This window comes from Schistocerca gregaria, chromosome 7 (genome assembly GCF_023897955.1).
Source record: "Schistocerca gregaria isolate iqSchGreg1 chromosome 7, iqSchGreg1.2, whole genome shotgun sequence".
Classification (NCBI taxonomy): Eukaryota; Metazoa; Arthropoda; class Insecta; order Orthoptera; family Acrididae; genus Schistocerca; species Schistocerca gregaria.
Genome location: NC_064926.1, coordinates 380921770 through 380949216, shown reverse-complemented (window position 1 = coordinate 380949216; position 27447 = coordinate 380921770). Strand labels below are relative to the sequence as shown.

Below are 27447 nucleotides of genomic sequence, written 5' to 3'. Positions count from 1 at the left end.
GCCAAACTGGTCGTCACCTAGCGCATTCTCAATTTTGTTTTCCATTCTTCTGTATATTATTCTTGTAAGCAGCTTCGATGCATGAGCTGTTAAGCTGATTGTGCAATAATTCTCGCACTTGTCAGTTCTTGCCGTCTTCGGAATTGTGTGGGTCTAAAGATGGTTATATAAATATAACCGAAACCGGTCACCTATGTTATAGAGGCATAAGTGTTGTGATCAAGACTGAACTTCAGTTAAAATACACTCCTGGAAATGGAAAAAAGAACACATTGACACCGGTGTGTCAGGCCCACCATACTTGCTCCGGACACTGTGAGAGGGCTGTACAAGCAATGATCACACGCACGGCACAGCGGACACACCAGGAACCGCGGTGTTGGCCGTCGAATGGCGCTAGCTGCGCAGCATTTGTGCACCGCCGCCGTCAGTGTCAGCCAGTTTGCCGTGGTATACGGAGCTCCATCGCAGTCTTTAACACTGGTAGCATGCCGCGACAGCGTGGACGTGAACCGTATGTGCAGTTGACGGACTTTGAGCGAGGGCGTATAGTGGGCATGCGGGAGGCCGGGTGGACGTACCGCCGAATTGCTCAACACGTGGGGCGTGAGGTCTCCACAGTATATCGATGTTGTCGCCAGTGGTCGGCGGAAGGTGCACGTGCCCGTCGACCTGGGACCGGACTGCAGCGACGCACGGATGCACGCCAAGACCGTAGGATCCTACGCAGTGCCGTAGGGGACCGCACCGCCACTTCCCTGCAAATTAGGGACACTGTTGCTCCTGGGGTATCGGCGAGGACCATTTGCAACCGTCTTCATGAAGCTGGGCTACGTTCCCGCACACCGTTAGGCCGTCTTCCGCTCATGCCCCAACAGCATGCAGCCCGCCTCCAGTGGTGTCGCGACAGGCGTGAATGGAGGGACGAATGGAGACGTGTCGTCTTCAGCGAGGAGAGTCGCTTCTGCCTTGGTGCCCAAGATGGTCGTATGCGTGTTTGGCGCCCTGCAGGTGAGCGCCACAATCAGGACTGCATACGACCAAGGCACACAGGGCCAACACCCGGCATCATGGTGTGGGAAGCGATCTCCTACACTGGTCGTACACCTCTGGTGATCGTCGAGGGGACACTGAATAGTGCACGGTACATCCAAACCGTCATCGAACCCATCGTTCTACCATTCCTAGACCGGCAAGGGAACTTGTTGTTCCAACAGGACAATGCACGTCCGCATGTATCCCGTGCCACCCAACGTGCTCTACAAGGTGTAAGTCAACTAACCTGGCCATCAAGATCTCTGGATCTGTCCCCCAGTGAGCATGTTTGGGACTGGATGAAGCGTCGTCTCACGCGGTCTGCACGTCCAGCACGAACGCTGGTCCAACTGAGGCGCCAGGTGGAAATGGCATGGCAAGCCGTTCCACAGGACTACATCCAGCATCTCTACGATCGTCTCCATGGGAGAATAGCAGCCTGCATTGCTGCGAAAGGTGGATATACACTGTACTAGTGCCGACATTGTGCATGCTCTGTTGCCTGTGTTTATGTGTCTGTGGTTCTGTCAGTGTGATCATGTGATGATCTGACCCCAGGAATGTGTCAATAAAGTTTCCCCTTCCTGGGACAATGTATTCACGGTGTTCTTATTTCAATTTCCAGGAGTGTATAATGCTTTATTGATCACTATTCTAAAAATGTTTACCAAAATACACTTATACGACTGATACCAATACCAGAAAGTTCCTGGTATAAAAATTTACAAGCAAGCAGCTAAATTTAGACCTCTTTAAGTAAGAAACACTTTCCTATGGTTGTACAATAGCCTATTTTTAATATCATATTTGGACATCTGTTTCATGGGGTATGAAATGTAGTTCTTCATTACTTTACTGAGCAACATTGTGACACTGTTAGATTTTTGGAGCCAGTATTCTTTTCATCCTATGAACCTATTCGCCAGTGGGATTATGAACATTTTTATTCAAAATATACCGTAACTATTCAAGATCTAGCAAGAAAAAATTACATTTGCACCGCCTACATCGCAGAATGTTAGCTTGGAATATGTCAAATAGCATATGCTAATTGTACTGGTCATTGATTTTTACCATAAAGATTATTGTTGTAGGCCTGCTGCTATGAAGGTTGAAATCTGAGGACTGAATCATATCATAGGAGTTACCTGTAATCTAAGCATCCGGTCTAGTTTTGCTTTCACTACGTCTTTTAACTGTAGAGGGTACGGGCTCATGAAGACCTGGGAACGCCTTAAACGACATGGACCCGACCTGACACTATTTTGAAGAAGTGCTGGCAATCAATGTAATTTTTTATTACTCAATAGACCGAGTACTGATTCTAGGTTGATTTGGCCTTACATTTTAAAACTATACAATGTAAAAGCATCAGAGTCCAATATGTTATCAGCTTAACGGAAATTCATTGCAAGGAGAGTTTAACTAAGAGCTACATTTTTATACCTTACTTTTAAAGTATTTTGTCGTGTCAGGTCAAACCAGATGACTTATTTAGTCGTGAGGACTGGTGTGACACAGATGCAATGTTTCCGCTGCTGTCAAAAACGAATTAACTTACAATATCTCACTTTATCAAAGGGCCGTTGCATTTTGATTTCGTTCCTCTAGCTGCACCGTGGTCAGCGTCTAACAGGACGCCGCATTGTCCCTACAAACAAGAGATAATTACATTACGCTTGTTTTGATCTGGTAACTAAACTGTGCAGTCCCCCCTCCCACCTCCGTCCCTCCCCCCCCCCCCCCCCCCCGCCACCCTATATCATTGTAAGATCATTCATACAGGAGTATTCTAATATCAAGATTCACAGTGGTCACATTGTCCGGAGAATTACCATAAACTATTCAATTCAACTTTGTTTTAATCACTTTGTTGAAACCTGACATTTGCAATTCCAGAACAGATTATGGAAGAATTATACAGATATTATTTGAACGTTATGTGTAGCTTTTTGACAGATAATGCCTCATTTATGAGTAACGTGATCCTGTCTGTCACAATTATCTGTTTCACCTCGATGGTTGGTACTAAGACATATTTTCACATATTAAAATTGTTTTTATTCTTTTTACTTTGGAATTAGTGTAGTTCTCTTGACACTGTTAGTAACAGGAACTAGTTTTTTGCACATAGAAAGATTTTATTCAGGACGATGTATTCACCGATAGGTGAACCCAGTATCATTGTCTTGGCTTTTCTTTGGTTTACCTTGAGATTGAAGTAGTTGATTAGTTGATCGTCGTAGGCCACGTGGGTCTCAGATGCTGTGTTGCTATGTGTTAATGGAGTTTTTGAGTAAGGATAGTTTCAAGGATTTTCCTAAAAACAGACATCAGGCTGATAGGTCCTTAGGATTAGATTTTAGGAAAATTTTAACTGTGCTTGATTTCCACAACCTGAGTAAAAGATGATACTGCAAAGGATCACAAGGATTCGTAAAAAACATGGGGCCATTTCTGAGGCGACAGTATTCATTGGCGCAGTATTTCGTTTTATAGAGAGTGTTTGTGCTATGTCTTCATTTGCTGTTTGTGTCAAATTGGTGTCTATGACCTTGTAAGTATGCTGTCTAGGTTTTTATATTGGTAAGCCACGTAGCGCTCTGTGTGAAAATCATTGGCTGTGCTGTGTGCAGTCTGTGGCTGTTTGGCATTGTTATTGGAATATTCGCCATGGTAGTGTTGGGCTGTTGACTGTTAACAGCGCATAGCGTTGCGCAGTTGGAGGTGTGTCGCCATCAGTGGTGGATGTGGGGAAGTGAGATGGCTGATTTTTGAGAGCGGATGATCTGGACGTGTGTCCATCAGAAAAAGTACATTTGTAAGAATGGATGTCATGAACTGCTATATATATATATATATATATTATGACTTTTGAACACCATTAAGGTAAATACATTGTTTATTCTCCATCAAAATCTTTCATTTGCTAACAATGACTATCAGTAGTTAGTACCTTCAGTAGTTTGAATCTTTTATTTTCTGGCAGTAGTGGCGCTCGCTGTATTGCAGTAGTTCGAGTAACGAAGATTTTTGTGAGGTAAGTGAGTTGTGAAAGGTATAGGTTAATGTTAGTCAGGGCCATCATTTTGTAGCAATTATTAAAAGTCAGATTGCGTTGCGCTAAAAAATATTGTGTGTCAGTTTAGTGTTGATCAGAATAGGTAAAGAGCGAAATGTCTGAGTACGTTCAGTTCTGCTCAGCTGTTTGGAAAACAAGTAATGTAAGAGGTTTACCAGAACAGTAATCCATTAATTTTGTAGCGATTATTGAAAGTCAACTTGCGTTGCGCTACAAAATATTGTGTGTCAGTTTAGTATTCATCAGAATAGGTAGAGAGCGAAATGTCTGAGTACGTTCAGTTCTGCTGAGCTGTTTGAAAACCAAATAATGTAAGAGGTTTATCAGCACAGTAATTCATTTAGTTCTCTAAGGGGACGTTTCAACCTGTCTGTGGAATATCTAGTAGGTAACGGATGTGAAGTGCGATATGTGGGAGATTTATGACTTGAGCATTTGACGACACAGGGATTAAAGAAGTATTCAAACTTGAGATGTGAAGGTAAGATGCAGAGTGGTTGTTTTGTTGAGACGGTCGTGAAGGGACCTATTGTTGTGATTCTTGAGTTTCTCCCGGCGTATTTGATAATCAAAATATCCACGGGTGTACTGCCGGTCTATAGTGTCCAACGCTTTAGCGGCACAGTCGTCGGTAACAGTACCATCGGCACTGCGCAGCCAAGGTATTGAGTGCGTCTTGCCGCTTGTGTACTTTACATACGACCAGAATTTCTTCCGATTTCCTGCCAAATTTCGTTGTGGAAACTATTAAAGGCATCTCACATTGAAGTCCGTGCCAAATTTCGCGTGTCTGTAAATTTTAGTTAATCTTCGGGATATCGTGTTCTTCTGAACTTCGCATGCTTTTTCCGTTGCCTCTGCAACAGCATTCGGACCTATTTTGTGTACCATGGGGGATCAGTTCCATCTCTTACAAATTTATGAAGTATGAATCTCTCAATTGTTGTTGCTACTATATCTTGGAATCTGAGTCACATCTCGTCTACATTTGCATCGTCAGTGCGGAAGGAAAGGAGATGGTCTCTTAGGAAGGCTTCTAGTGACACTTTACCCGCTTTTTTAAATAAAATTATTTTGCGTTTGTTTCTGGTGGATTTGGAAGAAACAGTATTGAGCATAGCTACTACGACATTGTGATCACGAATCCCTGTATCAGTCATGATGCTCTCTATTAGCTCTGGATAGTTTGTGGCTAAGAGGTCAACAGTGTTTTCGCAACCATTTACAATCCGCGTGGGTTCGTGGACTAACTGCTCGAAATAAATTTCGGAGAAAGCATTTAGGACAATCTCTGAAGATGTTTTCTGCCTACCACCGGTTTTGAACAAGTATTTTTGCCAACATATCGAGGGAAGGTTGAAGTCCCCACCGACTATAACCGTATGAGTGGAGTATTTATTTGCTACGAGATTCAAATTTTCTCTATACTGTTCAGCAACTATATCATCGAAGTCTGGGGGTCGGTAGAAGGAGCCAATTATTAACTTAGTTGGTCTGTTAAGTATAACCTCCACCCATACCAGTTCGCACGGAGTATCTACTTCGACTTCACTACAAGTTAACCACTACTGACAGACACAAACACTCCACCCCAATTCTGCCTAATCTATCTATCCTGAACACCGTCTGAGACTTCATCAGAATTTCTGCTGAACTTATTTCAGGCTTTAGCCAGCTTTCTGTACCTATAACGATTTCAGCTTCTGTGCCTTCTATTAGCGCTTGAAGCTCAGGGACTTTCCCAGCACAAGTACAACAATTTACAACTACAATTCCTACTGTTCCTTGATCCAAGCACGTCCTGTATTTGCCATGCACCCTTTGACATTGCAGCCACCCCGTACTTTCCCGAGGCCTTCTAACCTAAAAAACCGCCCAGTCCACGCCAAACAGCCTCCGCTACCCTTGTAGCCGCCAGCTGAGTCTAGTGAACTCCTGACCTATTCAGCGGTACCCGAAACCCCACCACCCTATGGTGGAAGTCAAGGAGTTTGCAGCCAACACGGTCGCAAAACCGTCTGAGCCTCTGATTCAGACCCTCCACCCGGCTCTGCACCAAAGGTCCGCAGTCGGTTCTGTCGACGATGCTGCAGATAGTGAGCTCTTCCTTCATCTCGTAAGCAAGACCGGCAGCCTTCACCAAATCAGGTAGCCGCTAGAATCCAGAGAGAATTTCCTCAGATCCAAAGCGAGACACGTCATTAGTGCCGACATGTGCCACCACCTGCAGCTGGCTGCACCCTGTGCTCTTCATGGCATCCGGAAGGACCCTTTCCACATCAGGAATGACCCCACCCAGAATGCACACGGAGTGCACACTGGATTTTTTCCCCTCCATAGCCGCCATATTCCTATGGGGCCCCATTACGCACCTAACATTGGATCTCCCAACTACCAATAAGCCCACCCTCTGTGATTGCCCGGACCTTGAAGACTGAGAATCATCCTCTGAAACAGGGCAGACAGCTGCATCTGGCTCAGCCAGAGACAGTACCTGCTACCTGTTTGTCAGACGCACCGAGGAGGCTTTCTGAACAGCTATTAAAAAATCTTCGTAACATAGTTGTTTACTGTGGCGATATCCGCAGTCGGTGTTACGAGCGGAGTGCCTCAGTCTGCTGACTCATCGCCCTCACTACCGTATCTTTGTCTGATGGGAGTTTGAGCCGTTTTGAAATCACTACATGGGACAGGAATACTAAATGAGGTTGTTAAGTGGTGGATCGGTCAGCTTACAAGTGATTCGTGGATCCCGAGCCCAAAGGTCTGCCAGTTTAAAGAACAATCCTTAAAGTAAATGGGAAATACAGATCACAGTACTCAATGAGCATGTTACATCAAAATATAAAAGAAGAAAAATTGAATCTGACATTATCTTACTGTCCGCAGAGAAGAAATAGATTTGCTTTGCAGCTACATGTTTCAGTTGATTTCTAACGAATGGATTGTGTGGAGATGGAAGAATAATCATTTATACCAAACGCATCACTCAAATAAGAAACGTCGTTAGAGATGTAGCACATTCTGAGACCCGCTGTGTCCTTTTCGAGCGAACTAGCATCGAGTTTGTCTTAGGCGACTCAGGTAAACAACGTAACATATTGTAACCGGACATTGTTCTGAACCGCTGTCCTCCCGATTGCGAGTCCAGTGCCTTACCAGGGGCTCATCTTACTCGGTGCCTCATTAAGGTTTCTGATAGATTTGACACTACAATAAACTGAGAATTGGGTGCGGTGCAGGAGTAGTTGACGTTTTCCATGAACTTTATTCGCAAACTACGAATACGAACATATTTCAAGTGTACCGTTTACTAGAGACACTTGAAGATTTGCGCCGGGCTAGGACTTGGACCCTGATTTTCCAATTGTCGCGAGCGGTCACCTTAATCACTTCAGCAATTCGCACAGGCTTCAAGGACCGATCCAAACATCCTTATGTACAAGGTGTTTACGTCCCATATTGCTCGCACATTAGGTGACTGTCGCACAGGGACAGACAATTTTTTGATCGTCAGTTTGCCTTTGCTGTAACAAGAAAGACAATTAATGTAGTGTTTGCATCTCATAGTGTCTGTATATTTCGATGCAAATGTTCTTCAGATGTATATGCATGTCTCAAGGACAATTGTTCCGAACTTTGCAGTGTCAGTAAAATACAGAAATTGTAATAACCGTATACATCTCTTGTTTAGGTCATCTAAACATCTCCCGCTTCTAGCTTTAGTAGACTTCACACTGCATAATTAGAGATATAAACGACTTTATTTCCTACGAAGCCATCAGTGATAACTTTTTGTTTAATCTTTACCCAGAAAATATAGTTGCTGCATTACTTCAATACAGCCAACCAGAGCACAGATAAACACTCATAGATAACATCTACGTATAAATAACTTATGCGATCATGATTTGGAAATATTACAACCGCAAGAAATCAAGACATAGTGGATATCTCAACGTAGAAAAATAATGGCGATTTAAATTTTTGAATCCACAGTGGATAGTAGGCAAGTATAGACAATCTGTAAAGACACGTTGAACGAAGCAACATAGAAAACGATTGTTAGGACGATTTTGGAATATTTCTCGACATTCTCGGACCCATAACTGAAATAAGAGACGGAAGATAAACTGGAGATCTGAAGAAGAACAGCAGATTCTTTTAGTCAAAACACGAATTTATCACAGATATGCTCCTCCAACTCCAGTGGCAGACATTACACGAGTATCCATAACAAGCTTTCCTAGCAGAGTCAACTTATATATTGCTTCGTCCTTCGTATATCTCGCAGAAAGACCATGAAAGTAAAATAAGAAATGTTTGTGCTCATACGGAGACCAACAGTCCTCCTTCCTACGAGCTGTTTGGATGTTGTAACCTACTATTAATTCATTCCAAATATCCAAAGTAGTATAAAACTTGTTTGCTGCCATAGTTCACTAAAACTGATGGCAGATTGCACGCTATTACTATCAGACTATACACTTGCTTGACAATGCGGCACTAGTACATAAATGTGGCAACGCAATAAAAATACCAATAACATTTGTTAAGAGATAGGACAGAATCTTTACTTAACTTTGGTAAGAGTTATATGTGTCGCATTTTGTGTGCTCCACCTAATATAATGAAATCAAAGCACTTTTACTGTCTCGTGGCCCATCAATGGTATTACTACTACTGAATACAATTATGCAGGCACTCCTTTGTCTATCCTAGTTCTTCATAAATAGCGACTTCTCAGTTGGAACGTGGTCTTCAGAACACAAATCACGGAACTGTGCTCCATAGCATACCTGCATCAACTCTACTGAGCTGACTGTCGGCAGTGGAAAGAACTGTCTGATCGCAGGATCTGAATTCAGGGAGTGTCTGTGGCTCATCGTTCTTCTGCCTGTCCGCACATGGCTCTCCGTCTGCTCTGGGACCAGTTAGAAGCAAGCGCTTACCTGAGCGGCTGGCAATGCTATAGATGGATGAGCGTGGCGTGCTGACGGACGTAGGGCAGAAGCAGGAAGAGCTGTGGATTTTTGAGCGCCATCTGCAGACTGCTGCTGAGAGCTGAGTGTTGCCTGGGTTGTGGTTGTGTGTGGGTGGTGGCGGCCGCTTGTGGTATTCGTTGTGTTCCGCTTAGGCCTGGTGCATATCGTACACCATTCTCGACAGCACAGTAAAGTGCCGAGGTGACACCGGTAAACAAAATATCCTCGACAACACGCCAAAACATCTCTTCCAGATTATGAATCTAGTAGTAGGTGTACTTCTTCTACGAACCTCATCAGCGTTCAACCCACTTGTTCTATTACATTTTGCTATTCTATGTATTAACTGAAAGTGCTGCGAGGCGAGTGAAATACTAGAAATATACTGAAGCGACAAAATTCATGGGATAGAGATATGCATATATAAAGATGGCAGTAGCATCACATATACAAAGTATGAAAGAGCAGGGCATTGGCGGAGCTGTCACCTGCACTCAGTTGATTCAGATGAAAGGGTTTCCTAGTTAATTATGACCGCACGACGGGAATTAACAGACTTTGAAAGCGGAATGGTAGTTGGAGCTGGACGCTTCGAAAATCATTAGAGAATTAAATATCCTGAGACCCATAGTCTCAAGAGTGTGACGAGAATACCTAATTTCAGGCATTACCTTCCACCACGGACAACGGTGTGGCAGAAGGGCTTCACCTTAGACTGAAAAATGATCAAATGTGTGTGAAATCTTATTATGGGACTTAACTGCTAAGGTCATCAGTCCCTAAGCTTACACACCACTTAACCGAAATTATCCTAAGGACAAACACACACACCCATGACCGAGGGAGGACTCGAACCTCCGCCGGGACCAGCCGCACAGTCTATGACTGCAGCGCCTTAGACCGCTCGGCTAATCACGCTCGTCGTTACACTGAGATTAGGGGAATTTGCGTAGAGTTGTCAGTGCTAACAGTCAACCAACACTCCAATAAATAATAGCGGAAATTAATGTGGGACGCAAGACGAATGTTCCCGTTTGGACAGGGTGGCGAAATTTGGCGTTGAAGAGCTATGGCGGCATACTACCAATGCCAGTACCTTTGCCAACAGCACGATATCGCCTGCAGCACGTCGCCTGGGGCTCCTGACCATAACGTTTTGACCCTAGACGAATGGAAAACTGTGGCCGGGTCAAATGAATTGCTATTTCAGTTCGTAAGAGCTGATGATAGGGTTCGCGAGTGGCGCTGACGACACAATGCCATGGTCCCATTTGTCAAAAAGGCATTGTGCAAGTCGGTGGTGGTTCCATAATGGTGTGGGCTATGGTTACATATAATGTACTGCGTTCCAATTGAACCGATCATTGACTGGAAATGCTTATGTTCGGCTGCTTGGAGAGCGTTTGTAGCCTCTCATCGACTTCACGTTCACAAACAACGTTGAAATTTTTATGAATGACAATAAGCAGTGCCACCGGGTCACAGTTGTTCGCTATTGGTTTGAAGAACATTCTAGAATGTGGATAACAATGCGTCTTACCATAGGGTCACAGTTCGTTTGAAGAATATTGTGGACAATTCAAGCTAGTGATTTGGCCACTCAGGTCGTCCGACATAAATCCAGTAGAACATTTATGGGACGTAATCGGGAGGTCAGTTCGTCTACAAAAACCTGCAGCGGCAACACTTTCGCAGTTATGGACGGCTATAGAGGCAGCATAGCTCAATACATCTGCAGGAGACTTGCGATGATTGTTGAGTCCATGCCTCGTCGAGTTCCTGCACGACATCGGTCCAAAGGAGGGCCAACACGATATTAAGATATATCCAATGACTTATCTTCTCAGAGTATTATCTGACAGTAACAAGAGAAGATACAAAAGTCAGTTTTTTTTATCATGGATGATTGTTTGGAGGAAATGAGACACTGTTTGTTTTTGCAGGTCTGTTCCGTGGAGCGATCATGGAGAGCGGGGTAGCGAATGGCAACTGGAGCGTGGAGCAGACCCCCAGAGAGAAGGCGTACCGCCTGGCGGCGGCGCTCGGCTTCCAGACGCAGGGCGCCAACGACTCGGCTGTCGCTGCCTTCCTGAGGGCCGTCGACCACACAGACCTCACCAGGGACAACAGCCAGGCCCTCTCAGACTTTGTGAGTCGAACTGTTGCAGTTTTGTTAGTCCTAGACAGTTTGCGGCAGTAATTTCTCGACGTTCTGCAGAGAGAGTTAGTAGAACCACCTCGCCTCCTGATCGCTGACACAGTGTGAACCTCAGCTATATCGACAGAAATTCTGATGAAGATTTTCTGAGTATCTTCGTATAATAGGCACTTGGCCTCGTGTGATACTTTCCAGCGTAGTAATACATATCTATCTGGTAAAAGTATATGGACATTCATAACTAATGTGGGATTGACAGTAGATGTCACGAGAGCGGAACCACCACTTCAGAATGGGGCACGGAGGCGGAGGGGATATTAATTTGTCAGTAAAGGAGCGCTGAAACCAGATTGGATGGTTCAGGAGAGCTCAGTGACCTGTAACGTAGAATTGTAATCGGACGTTTTCTGAGAAACAAATCCGTCAGTGACATTTCAAGGATTCTAGAGTTGCCGACGATGTGACTGTGAAGTGGAAATGACGAGGTATAACCGAAACTGAACCAGAAGGACGCAGATGGTAATGTCACTGATGACAGTGCCAACAGCGCCACTAAAGAACAGTTACTGAGTACAGTTTCCCGACGTCCTTCCCTAAACAAGACGAAGTAAATATTCCATAATTCCAATAGAGAACAACTTCCAATACGATAAGGTGGTATCCTCTGTGTAGTGTTTCAAGTTTCGCTCGACGAAAGATCTGTACCTAAAGACTTTAAAGTTGCGCAAATCAATCCAGCATTCAAGAAAGGAAATTTGAGTAATCTACTGAATTAGAGACTCATATCACTAACGTCGATTTGCAGTAGTATTTTGGAACATACTCTATGTTCCATCATTTTGCATTACCTCTAAGGAAACTATTTGTTGACAAACAGCTAGCACGGATTCAGAAAATATCGTTCTTGTGAAAGACAACTAAATCTTTATTCAGAAGAAGTAATAAATGCTAGCGGTAGGGAATCTCAGATTCATTCTATATTTTTAGATTTTCGTAAGGCTTTTGACACCTCGCAAGCGACTTCGATTCAAATTGCTTAACAACATGGTATCGTCTGAGTTATGCGTCTGGATTTTTGATTTCCTACCAGAAAGGTCATAGTTCATAGTAACTGAGGAAAAGTCATAGAGTACAAGAGAAGTAATATCTGTCTTTCCCCAAGTTACTGTTACAGGAGTTCTGCTTTCCCTAATTTACGTAAATGATTTAAGATACAACCACAGCAGCTACCTTAGAGATTTTGCAGATGGTCCTGTCATTTACCGTCTCGTAAAGTCGTCAGATAATCTCATCCAATAGCAAAATTATTCAAACAAAATATCTATACGGCGCGAAAAGTGGCAGTCTACTCTAAAGAATGAAAATTGTGAAGTCATCCGCATGAACATTAAAAGACATCCGATAAATTTCGAGTAAACGATAAAGCACACAAATATAAGGGCTCTAAATTCATCAGAATACTAAAGCCTTAGAATTACAAATAACTTAAACTGAAACGATCACACGGATAATGTTGTGGAGAAAGCGAACGAAATACTGCGATTTATTGGAAGAACGGTTAAGAAGCAACACACTGTGCTTGTCTATCCTCTTCTCTAGTATTTCTGCATTGTGTGGGGTCCGCATGAGGTAGGAATGTCGAAGGACAGCTCTTTTTGTATTATCGCTAAGAAGGGAAGACTGCAACTGGTATGATACGCGAATTAGTGTGGCAATCATTAAAACAAAGGCGTTTTCGGTTGTGGCAGGATATTCTCATGAACTTTCAATCACCAAATCTCGCCTCCGAATGCGAGAATATTTTGTATCCACGCACCTACATTGGGAGAAATTATCGTTGTAGTAAAATTGGACAAATCGGAGCTCGCACGGATGATTCAACTGTTCATAGAGACACCGTTTTAAGGTGATTTGATGAATCCTTTGGCAGACATTTAAATTTGAATGGTAGAGTAGTCATGTAGACGTAGATTTAGACGTGGATCTCTTGTACTGACGGACAGGTACCGTCGAGCACTGCGGACGATGATCGTACAGCATCGTGCGAGATCAGACAATCAGTCAGGAGTAGCAAAGTGAAGTAAATACTAATCGACGCTTGTTGTGGTGCAAACAGCGACGCCACTGGTCAGTGGATGACTGGAGGCGAATGATTTTAAGTGGTGGATCACGCTATACCGAGTGGCAATCCGATAGCAGGATTTCGGGTTCATGAATGCATGGAGAATGTTACCTGCCACCATGTGTATGTGAACAGTGAAGTACGAAATGTTGTAAGGTGTCAGGCAAATCCAACACCTTCCATGAAAATCCTGACATAATAAGCAAATCTAGTAGTATGTTACATATCTCTGAATAAATCGTGACATTAAATTAACCAAAATAATACGAGTAACGAGTGAGCAAATGGAATACCACAGACTAACACAAGAATGCCTGAATGCATGTTGTACCTTCCCACCGTGAGACCAACGCTGTTCCGAGGGGAGAAACGAGAACAGAAGCCGAGAGCAGAACCGTGTTAAGCTAGAAGGCAATACGATAAGGGACGGACTGGACACCCACGTCGCCAGCCTACCTCTAAGACTACCACCCACACGTTTTAGCGTGAGACTTTTTCTCATCTCTGTTACGTCAAGGACCATCCCCCAGCCCCTGTTAAAAGCTAGAGCCCTTCAGGAAAACAGTATAGATCTTACAATAACACAAAAAGAACCACTACCACCCGCAAGTTTTAGTGTGAGACTTTTTCGCGTGTCTGTTACATTAGGACCACCCCCAGCCCATGTTAAAAGATAGAGCCCTCCAGGTGAACAGTATAGATATTACGATAACGCTAAAAGGACCACACCAGCTGCAGATTTTAGCGTGAGACTTTTTAGCGTCTCTGTTACGTTGCAAACTTTAAAAACATTGCCCCACCACGAAAGTATAGCGTTTCTCATTGGATACACAGAATTTTTGTAGGCGGAGCTTAAGGTTAACATTGAGACCCTGATTGGTCAGATGAAAACACAGCCAGATAGTTTTTTTCAAAACCAACTTCGGTAAATTGTAGTAAGGAGAAGTTAGGAACGAGGAGTTGCTCCCGAGATGGCGAGGTGAGCGGAGCTGTGCTGCCCGCCGCTGCCTGACGCTGCCTAAACACCGACAAGGTAATGAATGCACGCGATGCCGCATATTTGAGCGCATAAAGTTTCACTCAAAACTGCAGAAGTCTCATCTTTTACACCTCCTATTTTGCGCAATACTAATGTCGATCGTCAATTAAAGCTCATGGTGTTCACATTTGCCACTTGAAGTAAAAGTCTGAAACGCGATGATTTTTCTGTTATATAGTTATTGAGAAGCCACATCAGCCACTGTAATTTACGACAAGTTAGATAAGTTATTAAAGATAATTGAGGGTCACTGTAGACCATTTTGATAGTTTTCTCTTTTATGAAACTTAATTTAAACCTAGATTATAGATGTGATATGGCATAGGTCATCCTTCGATCCATTGCAGATCTTGGAAACCCATTCAGGGAATATTCGATCACATTTTTGTTGAACGCAGTTGGTTTTTACCATCCTGTATTAAAACATTTCCTTTTATCAATAGTGCAATTTATAAACGATATTTTGTGAGTAGAATAAAATTTCCAATGGGAAACGTAACTGCTTTTTCGACGTTATTTTACCAGCTAACTAAAAATAGGAAAGCCTTGAACCCCTTCCACTAAATTTAGTTAGTATAAAGATTCTTGTACAGGGAGTGCAGTGGAGCTGACGCTGAAATCATTGAGTATTTGGTTATATCATCGCTAGTCTCACTGAACTCTTCTGAATTCTACATGTCATATGTGGTCTGGCGTCTCCTTACCGGCAACAGGTCCCAGGTTCAAACTAGTCAATTCCCTGAAAAACATGCTAAGAGCGTCCTTGCGCGAAAGTGGTAGGGAGACGCGATATAGAACAAACAGACACCACCATGAATGTTTAGAATGTGGTGTTACAGTATGGGATATTTTTCGTGTTAATTATGTGATCCCCTTTTCGCTCTTACGAAGACGCTAAGTGCTGTTGATATGGCCACATTCTACAGCACCGTGTACTGCGTAGAGTAAATCATCAGTCTGGAGGCAATGATTGTATCAGCTGACAATACAATGCACCCTTCCACGTAGTAGCAAATGTGAGGCAACGATACGTGGACAGTAACATTCCTGAAATGGACTAGCTTGCCCACAGTCCAGACCTGAACCCAATGGAACATCGCAGGGACGAGTTAGAACATCGATTTCGCTCCAGAACCCAGTGTCCAACGTTACTACCTTCTCTGATTTAGTTGAGGCAGAATGGGCTGGCGTTCCTCCACGTATGTGAAGATATCTAATTAATTGCATCCGTAACAGAGTTCAAGTCGTGATTATGGCGAATTGTCGACACAACCCATATTAATGACCAGTCGTACGTGTCCAAATACTTCTAATAAGATAGTGCGGTCACAATTTATTCTCTTTTTTTTTAACACCGATTGCCTTTGTTGTTGTGGAAATACCTCCCTAACTGTAGAAAATGTGTATTATACCCTCAGCCAAACACACAAAACATAGAGTATGCAACAACACACAAACGAAACACATACATTTTTATCACAGACTTATCAGGCTGTTCTTCCAGCATACACTGAAGTATGAAATGTTGCCTTCAAGGTATGGCTCAAGATGTCGACCACCGCCATAACGACAGCAGCAAGTGGCCGCTGCACCCGAGACGCCAGGTCGGATAGACCCATTAGAGCTCGAGCTTGATACTGAAGGGATCACTGGCCATCGTCACATTGATCATATATAGTGGCCAGCATTTCTGGCTGGTATATAGAAGACCGAGGTTCGGACCGTGGTCCGGTTCAAATTTTTAACTTACCGTATTGACATAAATCAGTGCCCACTAGCAGGTAACGTCTTTAACTCTGTGCCTTGATTCATAGTGGCGGCAGATGATCCCTTCAGCGGAGATGCAGAAGAAGCTCGAACTCTTATGGGCATCAGAGCGATACCATGAGGAATGAGGTCAATGAGCAGGTGCACTACATCAGTAGCGGGTGGCGTAATTTGAGAATTTGTGTCTGACATGCGCTGGAGTATTCCATGAATCTGTGGTGACCAGTGTGTCCGGATAGCACAGTGGACGCACATCTACCTAGTAAGCAGGATAACTGTGTTCGAATACCAGTCTAGCACAAATTTTCAGCTTATCCCAGTGATATAAACCAACGCTTACTTGCAGCTAACGTGTTTAATTACTTTGTGTCTTAATACTTTACAGTCCGAAGATACGAAAATATTTAAGAACATTAGGCTAGTTAAATTTCAGCAATGGCTGTTGAGCGTCTAACATACTCTTTTGCACTAAGATAAAAGCAACGTATAAAATTGATCAGATAATCTTAGTGATAAATATTGGTGTGTTGTACCTTGAGAATATACAAAACAATGGTGAAGTGCTTTGAGTAGCACTATAAGGCGCAAAACGTGTAGCATTTTCTGTTACTTATCTTAGTCTCTTCTTTGTAGTTTTTTGGATGTTTAAAAGGAAAGATCCAGGATCGCTAATTTTGTTATGTATCAATTATAAAATGATAAGTTCCAAAGATTTTTCTCTTTAATATTTCTATTATTTAGTACTTTGTTTCGAAGAATATACCATCTCACGTATAATGTATTGCATCACAGAATTTTCCTATAAAAATGTTTGCCTTAGCACACACTGGCAATCAACTTCATACTTTTCTGAATAACAACTATAAACACACCAAAAAGGACAAGGAGCTTAGCTAAGTGTTTTGCCATAAAACGTTCTACACGAGGAACGAGAAATTTATGTGTAATTTATACTTCGGTAATTGGCACAATAAATGTTTTTAAATGATCCCAAAATATCACAGAAATAATCAAAATTATAAAAATCATTAGTAACGTTTTTCAAAATTACCAAAATATGTGTAACAAATGTTTACTGTTTCATTCTTCTGTCTGAAATAACTTTTAATAACAGGTTTTCTCATTCTAACATATATTGTACTATCTGTTTAAACGTAAATGAAAATCAGAATGTTGCGTTGCGTGAAAAGTATTACTGTATTGTGTGTATGGAGTTTTCTGTTTAAGATAAAAGTGTGTAACTGACCAGTGCAATTATAAGCGTCCATATCACAAACTTCATTACAGACATTATCATTTCCCGTTTCCAACAACGACCGTGACTTGAACAGCAACTGTTATTACTCCCCACAGGAGAAGCGAACCCACAAGGGGATCGCCTTTTCGCCCGTAATTGAGCCGCAGTCGGACACGGCGGTGGTCACCGAGTCTCCAGGGGACATCCTGAGGGACGGCCGCTACAACCAGGTCCCCGTCATGGCGGGCGTCACTTCTGCAGATGGCAGCGTCATTGTTGAATGTACGTACACAAACTTGGATACAAATGTAGCGCACTGTCATCTCAAAGCCGACAATATAAATTACTTTATTCATATGACAATTATAATTCTTGACACACAACACGTCTCAGAATGTACACTCTTGTAAATTGAAATAAGAACACCGTGAATTCATTGTCCCAGGAACGGGAAACTTTATTGACAATTCCTGGGGTCAGATACATCACATGATCACACTGACAGAACCACAAGCACATAGACACAGGCAACAGAGCATGCACAATGTCGGCACTAGTACAGTGTATATCCACCTTTCGCAGCAATGCAGGCTGCTATTCTCCCATGGAGAAGATCGTAGAGATGCTGGGTGTAGTCCTGTGGAACGGCTTGCCATGCCATTTCCACCTGGCGCCTCAGTTGGACCAGCGTTCGTGCTGGACGTGCAGACCGCGTGAGACGACGCTTCATCCAGTCCCAAACATACTCAATGAGGGACAGATCCGGAGATCTTGCTGGCCAGGGTAGTTGACTTACACCTTCTAGAGCACGTTGGGTGGCACGGGATACATGCGGACGTGCGTTGTCCTGTTGGAACAGCAAGTTCTCTTGCCGGTCTAGGAATGGTAGAACGAGGGGTTCGATGACGGTTTGGATGCACCGTGCACTATTCAGTGTCCCCTCGACGATCACCAGAGGCGTACGGCCAGCGTAGGAGATCGCACCCCACACCATGATGCCGGGTGTTGGCCCTGTGTGCCTCAGTCATATGCAGTCCTGATTGTGGCGCTCACCTGCACGGCGCCAAACACGCATACGACCATCATTGGCACCAAGGCAGAAGCGACTCTCATCGCTGAAGACGACACGTCTCCATTCGTCCCTCCATTCACGCCTGTCGCGACACCACTGGAGGCGGGCTGCACGATGTTGAGGCGTGAGCGGAAGACGGCCTAACGGTGTGCGGGACCGTAGCCCAGCTTCATGGAGACGGTTGCGAATGGTCCTCGCCGATACCCCAGGAGCAACAGTGTCCCTAATTTGCTGGGAAGTGGCAGTGCGGTCCCCTACGGCACTGCGTAGGATCCTACGGTATTGGCGTGCATCCGTGCGTGGCTGCGGTCCAGTCCCAGGTCGACGGGCACGTGCGCCTTCCGCCAACCAATGGCGACAACATCGATGTACTGTGGAGACCTCATGCCCCACGTGTTGAGCAATTCGGCGGTTCGTCCACCCGGCCTCCCGCATGCCCACTATACGCCCTCGCTCAAAGTCCGTCAACTACACATACGGTTCACGTCCACGCTGTCGCGGCATGCTACCAGTGTTAAAGACTGCGATGGAGCTCCGTATGCCACGGCAAACTGGCTGACACTGACGGCGGCGGTGCACAAATGGTGCGCAGCTAGCGCCATTCGACGGCCAACACCGCGGTTCCTGGTGTGTCCGCTGTGCCGTGCGTGTGATCATTGCTTGTACAGCCCTCTCGCAGTGTCCGGAGCAAGTATGGTGGGTCTGACATACCGGTGTCAATGTGTTCTTTTTTCCATTTCCTGGAGTGTAGATGGGCACCTATGAGAGCATTATTTTTAGGCTCTGTTAATTATTTGCTTTCTGGTCTCCTTGCCTCACTGCCTAAACTGAACTGTTATCCATAACAGCAACGTCTGCGACAACATGTAAGATTAAAGTCTATCATATAGTGTGTTTCAGAAGCTGCGTTACAATGCACCATATCATAATCATCATTGTCGTCGTTCCCGTACCTTTAACGTCCACATCTAGGTAAAGACGTACTCTATATTTGCACATATATTGTGGGCTGTAGTTAGGGGTATATGTGTTGTTTACGTGCGTTCTATGATAGCATTTACCCCCGTTAATGTTGTGTTGTCCACGATGGACTGTGATTTGTTAACCACAACTCTTCAGTGTAATAAAAGGTAAATTAAACCGTCATCATCAGATGGATGAGGTGATTAAATTACAAGTTTGTTTGCTGACTGTAGTCTTCTGTCTGTTCTGAGTTCCATTAAATTACAAATAAGTTATAACCAGTATTTGCTAATGTAATATGGCAGCAAGATCACAGAGCATTCAATACCAGCTTACATTGACAATAAAAGATACAGACAAAAAAGACATATGTTTAACGCTTTACACCCTTTTCGCTCCTGAATGTCATTACTGCAGTACAGAAAGATATGAAATATAAATAACATGTTTCAGCATATTTATTTGTTAATATTTCGATTTGGTTTGGGAGTTGATTTGTCATTTAGGCCTTTCCAAAACCAATAGCTACTGTACATCGCCTAGTATGCTTGCGAAGCAACCTCTAGTGTGCTTGAGACGCTTCTAAAATAGTTCACTGCCTCTGTCGCACCTTTCTCATTATGTTCTGTCCATGTTTTCTGTATGGATTGCTAATGTACTGAGACACTGAAATGTAAGAGCTGCTTTTCCACCATAACAAATTATGTAATTCACTGCCCCACAGCATAAAGTCCAAGAAAGACTAATTTTCCAGCTGGTGTGTTTAAGACATAAAGTGTCCAATACAGTCTTACTAGACGACGTTTTCGAAATGCATCTAAAGAACCAGTAAATACATTCAGGTAGTGCTCACATTAACGACAGATGACATATTCTAGAAAAAGTAGGCAATAATCTAATAATACTCTACAAACTAAACATTAATAAATAACTTGAAATTTTTATTCACAACAGAGAACATGCGCCACATAACACAATCAGTGACAAAGCCGAGATAGTGGCAGTGAACTTCTTTTAGAGGCATCTTAACTATAATACTAGACGATGCACAGCAACCGTTATTACTATCTGCTTTTAGGGCCTAAGTCATAAAACGATTCCCAAAGCACCAAATCGGAAGATTAACAAATAAATGCGCTGAAATATAGAGATAAAATTTCTTTATTTTTCATATTTTTCTTTTTTACAATAATGATACTCTGAAGCGGAAAAGTAGTGAAGAGTTAAATAATTCTGTTATTTGTATCTATGATTCGCAATGTAAGCTAGTAATGAATGCTCTTTGCCTTACAAGGCTATGTTTTTCTACATATGTACAATCTGAGGACTGGTTATGTTGTAGTCTCTACCAAAACACATTGTAAGTATATTTATTATTGCTTACAAGTTGTAATCCTAGTACCATATTACGTTAACAAATGTTTATTTTTCCTAGCGAAATGGAACTTAATACTACAATGGCGACCTTCAGCAAACACAAATGTAATATAAACTACTAAAAGACTTGAAGAGTAGGGTGCTGTAAGGCCTCGAAAAGCATCGTGGTAGAAAATGAAAAGAGATCGACACAGATAATTATTTTAATTTGTCTCTTATGTACCAGTCTTCATTTAGAGCGTCAGTTCGCTTTTATCTAGTGTCTTAGAAATCCAGCACGGAAAGTCTGTTCATGTACAATTGACTCGGCTAGATACATGATCTGCCCACCTCCACCACATTTTCGTTCGGTTATCAATACGACTTTGACTGGTACCTCAATCTGTCGGTTTAGAATGGAGATTACAATTACAGTCGCGAACATGGACAACCACCAACTGTGTAATGGAATAACGATAACGAAATTTTGTCCCGCTTACCCCTGCGGTAATGCGAAATATCAATTTGTGTAACGAACGTAGTCGTTGTGAATCTTCTCGTAACTATGACGTACGTTTAATTTGAATACAATAGTTTCTTTCGAAGGGAGACAACTTGAAAACTGATCACAGCTGGAAAAACGATGAAACCGTGTTTCTATTGCCCATGACATACCTGTAATACCCTGTCACACAAACCTTCAACTAGTGATGAAAGAGATCATCTGTAATAATAAACAATACCCACCGACTTAGCTTATTAATCTTCAAACGACTAACCATGTTCTTCTCATTCACACTCACATAATTTACAAATCACTGTACATATCTTCCAGAGATGCCACAGTTCTTTCGTGTTGGTTCAGTACGTAAGATCGGCTGTCAATGACCCGATCGCTCGTAACTTCTCTTGGCTTCCCGCAATAGGATTTCAGGGAGGCAAACATATTCAACATTAATATTAGGTGATCGTCATTTTGACATTCTAGGCTTGTGATACTAATTTTTAACAATATATGAGGAAACAGACATGGGGGAAGAACTTGCAGCTGTACTACATTTCAGAAATTTAATCGAAGGGTGTTACCTACTGGTGACACGTGAAATTTCATAAATTTAGTACATCTGCAGGATCGTGACGAATGTGTTTCTTCAGACATTGTTAAAAATGATTTTTGAACGCGTCAATAGACAAACTGACGGTCGTAATACTAACGTTGATTACGTTTATCTCCTTGAAACCCATGGGCAGAATCCAGGTACTGAGCGATGGGGTCGTTGGTAGAATGCCATACGGAAATTTAGATCTACCTTGGAAGCGTGCTCGGATAGCCAAAGTTGTTAACGTGATAGCTCGCTCCAAACAGAACATCTGGTTTCGAGTCCCGGTCCGCCACAAATTTTCATGTGTTACGTAAAAGGTTATATCTTCATTTCTAATACAGCTGATGTCAGAAAGCTTCAGGAGTTGTTAACTGTTTGCAGTCCAGTTATTTTGGAGTAATATTCTAATTACCTTTACGACTCAGTTACCTGCAAATCAGTATAAATACATGTAAAAAATACGTATCTCCCGTCTGTAAAGAAAACGTTTTGACTGCTTTATGGTAGTCCCTGTCGCAACACGTGTAATGTTCGGTAGTCTCTTTGTCCATGAAACTGAGATCTTTCAACTGTAAGACATCGTCATCAGTACAGGAAGAGTTAATGTAAATACGGTACACAAAACTATAGTATCTTTTCTCTACAGAAGCTATTAAAATGTTAATCAGTGATTAGCACAACAGGCCGAAGTGCGCTGGAATCTGTCGCCCTCAAATTGCTGTCATCGCACTAGTGTTAGCACCAGTCATCCTTCAGAAGTTCATCGGTAAAATACAGGCTTGTTATTTTCGTTTAAATATATGAATCACTAAGGTTTATCCAGCGCCAAAGTGGAATGTGATCCGTTGGACTGTAGTCTACATATGAGTTGTCACAGTCTGTGCCGGTAACCCCTGCTATCAACACACGGTTGACCTTGGCATTTGGTCTGATACAGGTTGTTTCAGTCAAAATGAGGCAATCATCAGAGACCCTCAAGGACAACGCTCTGTGGGAAACATTGTTCTTGCAGTCCTGCGAAAAGTGGTGACCTTATCTAAGTCCTGACATCTCCCTTTCAGTTTGCGTTTTGCACATCTTTTTAATCGTAACTGTAATATTTTGGATTTTCTAAGGTAATGTTTACTTTGGGAACTATTTTGTGTTTCCAAAGGGTTATCTGAGATCTTCCTCTTTGTCGAATCATTTTAACACGTTTTCTGCAGGAGATGGATTATGACAGGCAGAGCATATGTTGTACATAACGTATTTTACGGACTATAAGACATTACGCGCTATAAGACCCACCTTAATTTTCAAGTAATATTTTTAATTAATATTTTTGTCATTTTTATTATTATATTATAAAGAAAACTAAAAGAAATCTTTGTTTATAAAACCGAACTGAGTTTTTGAATGCCTTAGAATTGTCATCTGAACTTTCGTCTTCTTCTGCATCTTCCCCTTCATTGTTATCTTTGTCATCTACGTATGTAAGAGGGTCTTCACTGCCATTAAGAGCGTTACATATGCCGCAGTTGTTGAAAGATTTAACAATACCTTCTCCCAGTCTAGATCACGACTGTTTTATCCACTGACACACTTGTTTGATTGTAGGTCGTCTTAAACCTCCCTTCGGCTTGAATTAATGTTGGGTTTCATTCCTCATCCATTTATTCCATTCCTCTCTCATACATACTTTAAATTGTCTACTTATCGCCAGCCGGTGTGGCCGTGCGGTTCTAGGCGCTTCATTCTGGAACCGAGTGACCGCTACGGTCGCAGGTTCGAATCCTGCCTCGGGCATGGATGTGTGTGATGTCCTTAGGTTAGTTAGGTTTAAGTAGTTCTAAGTTCTAGGGGACTGATGAACACAGATGTTAAGTCCCATAGTGCTCAGAGCCATTTGAACCCTTTCTCTACTTGTCTACTTATCTCAATCACTCTTCCACAGAATTTTGCAAACGGCTATTTGAGTGATTTTGCGAAAGAAGAGAACTTTTCTTTAGTAAAGCATCTCTACTTCTCTCCCACGCTCTGTTAATCTGTAATTTCACACCAGTTTCGTCTATCGAACCCTTGACACGTACTTGAACAACAACAGCTGACAATATTTCAGAAGGTTTTGAATATGATCGTTGGATTAAGTTTATTACCGTCAGCATAACATGAAAATACAAGAATATAGTGCTTCTTATTATAGTTACAGTTTTAGCAACTTTCATGGCGACAGTTATGTTACTCGGCACATCAAATGTCAGAGCAGTTTCGTCCATATTCGCTGTTTGGCTTAGTTACGCACCGGTTTTCTTTCGATGTTGAATAATAATGGGATGAAAGAATAATATTTTCCCTTCATCTTCTTGTCGCATTTTCTGAGATATTTTGGTTCTGGTTCGCACGCTAATTCCATGAGGCTTCACAAACCTTTGCACCAATCAACTCCAGCTTTAAGGTCTGTTAATTTCCACTGTAGCCCTAGCATACAAGAATGTTTTTGACCCGTTTTTGGATTAAATCCAGTGCCATTTTGGCGGTGTCTATGAATCCATTTCAGTACGTCATCTTCTAGCTATGGCCATTTTTCATTCAGCCCTCTGTTTTCACGTTTAGGCTTCCTAAAGTTTTTTCACTTCTTCTTTATTAGCTCGTCAATCATGAATGGCCTTTTCCTGTTGATGGAGGGCCGTAATGCCTCTCAGCTGCTCTGTTTCCACGTTCTTCTGCATGTGCTATTACTTTCAATTTTTAGGTCGCATCATAGGAACACCTTTTATTTTTTTCAAATTACCAAACTAGCTACTAACAAAAATATTGTACTGTTGGCGATAACACATATCACTTCCAACTCAAGTTTAATGGCGCCGTAGACTGCAATGACACATTGTAGCTTAGGCAGAGTTGTGGGTTTAGTGGGGTGGCATGAAGACAGTGTTAGCAAGATTGTGAATCCCAGCAAACCATGTTCGTTGCATTGGTGCACTGCTGCTACCAGTTGAATCCTGTGTTGCCAGATAGAGATAGTGCGGCATCTGATATATGACCATTTTTAAGATAGGCAGGAATTTTAAATAAAACGCTGGACGTTTTTATATTAATTTCGAGTATAAGACGCACCTGGATTTTGGACGCAATTTTCCGAAGAAAAATGTTGTTGCAGCGTCCGGAATCCTGACAGACGAAGCCTACGCAGCGGATATGAGAGAGAACTTCACACTCCTGGTGGGTTCCCAGCTGCCGTTGCCAACAGTGGAGGAACAAACCCAGGCGGCAGTAAAGGTGGAGAACTTCTACTTCGGGGAAGAAGGGTTCTCCGTGGATAATACCCAGGCTGTTTACGACGTAAGTACTGTCTTATTGAAGACGTTATTTGCTTTCCCCCGCAGTCGCTGCGTACAAGTTTACAACTGCTTCGTGCATTACATATACTTTTGAGTTTCCATATAGTCACATTTCCTTTGACGGGTTTTAGAATGTCTCCAGTCCACCTCCTACGTGTGTTCTTAGCCCTCCACTATTCAGTGGTTAAATTGCATAACTTTTAGTGGTCAGCTATCTTGGCAGCGATTTCTACAGCTATTATGACGGAAGTCGTATGCGTCACACAACTATATAAGTAAATAAACCCTTTGTTTTTGGAAAAGGAACTACTGCGGTAGGGAATCATGGAAATAGATTTAAAAATTAATAAGGAACTAGGGAGAAATTGGGACGCATAGAACTACTGTTGAAATAGACGTATGCAGGGAAGAGTAAACGTATTCACGTTCCACAAAAAATCCAGTTTAGATGTCTACAGTACCTGGGAAGAAGGAAAAAAGGGAATAATATACTGAAAGTATGAAGACCATTCACTGCTGAGAAAAGAAGGCTCCCCAAAAGACGGGTCTGTCCCTGCGTTTCACACTACATTATATCACATCTCTCCCCCACATCGTTTCACAGTACCTCAAATCATATCTCTCTCCCACATTCTGTGCAGCTCGGTCTCGTCCGTCCCCCACCACACAACCTTTTCATACCGTGTCGGAAGTTTCCCTGTTTATATTCTGTTCTTCCCTAACAACTACTGTCACTGTCATTTCAATCTCCTCTCTTCCATTATCCATTCCGCTTCCGATAATACTAAACTTTGCTTCAAATTTGCTAAGCTAGCCTACGAGTATATCATTCTGGATACCTATTATTATTATTATAGTTTTACGGTCAGTTACTATTATTGTTATTAGTATGAATGTCTTCTAAAATCTTTGGCATGTGTTCTTCCTGGTGAGATTACACTGAAGTGACCGAAGTCATGGGACAATAATATGCACATACTGAGATGGTGGTAGTGTAACACACGCAAGGAATGAAAGAACAGTGCTTCGACAGAGCTGTCACTCGTACTCAGATGATTCATGTGAAACGATTCGATTCCTGCCTCGGGCATGGATGTGTGTGATGTTCTTAGGTTAGTTAGGTTTACGTAGTTCTAAGTTCTAGGGGACTGATGACCTCAGAAGTTAAGTCCCATAGTGCTCAGAGCCATTTGAATCATTTTTGAACAACAAATCATTATTATTTACGTAATCGCCTGCGCTCACGGACGCTGTTTTGTTGAACATCTAGTATGAATTCCTCAGTTTATAGGATTGTTTAAAATTAACGTTAACATTTTAAATATTTCGTTTGAACAGTTCCTCTGTTCAGGTGAGATCTGAACTGTCGTAATTAACTCAACCATGAGGCAGTGACGGTTCACAGCGTTTCATTGTGTTGATTTGAAGACTGTGTTATATGGTATCTCTGAAGATGATTTGAGATGCCTCCATGTCGGAACATAAGATGGCGAAGATTGATCTCGTCCACTTATTTAAATTACAGATTGTTCCGGACTATCGAAACGTTTACGGATTACGCGACCAATGATTTGCGATATTAAAAGAATGGGAGCAATGACAGTAATAATATCAGCAACTAAATGTAATTATTTGACTCACTCAGAAAGACATGGTTCCGGAACTCTGGCGACTGTAGCTCCTAATTGTCTCATTCTGAAAAATAAAAAGAAATCACACTGCTTTTAAGACAAGAAAGAATTAAAGATATTGGTTTAATTTGTGCCAGACCGTGATTCGACCCCGGGCCTCCTGCAGCCGGTACAATTGAACTGCGGTCATAAAACAAAGACGTTATGCCGTTACAACTTAGTATCTGACACTATCAGTAATTTGATCATTTCATAACAAGCTGGCCACGAACGATGAAAAGTTGTTTTTAATTTCGTCACGGATGGCTGTTGTCATTTTAAGAAAGATTTTAGCGATATGTGAAGCAGTAGTGGCTCCAATACTAATCAAGAATGTCTTACGGTCTGAAGATGGTTAAAATATTAGCCGTAACTAGTAAACTATCCCAATAAAGAAGATTCATGTGCGATCTTGACTTCATAGGTTTCAGTTCCTAACGTAAATTAAAAATTATAAAAATTATTAATTATAAATAGAAGGAAAAGGGCTACAATTTAAGAGTTGACTAAATATCACTCCAAAAAAACTATTTTATTA

The 27447-nt window shown here is 42.4% G+C and overlaps 1 protein-coding gene across 1 annotated transcript in view; it reads left to right on the top strand.

The window, feature by feature from the left end:
- Positions 1 to 27447, top strand: part of LOC126282403 (juvenile hormone esterase-like) — a 70971-nt gene that overhangs the window by 34669 nt on the left and 8855 nt on the right. The window contains exons 5-7 of the mRNA XM_049982061.1: positions 11046 to 11251; positions 17542 to 17707; positions 25059 to 25240. Of these exons, the coding sequence (XP_049838018.1) occupies positions 11046 to 11251; positions 17542 to 17707; positions 25059 to 25240 (554 nt within the window). The remainder of the gene's footprint in view (positions 1 to 11045; positions 11252 to 17541; positions 17708 to 25058; positions 25241 to 27447) is intronic.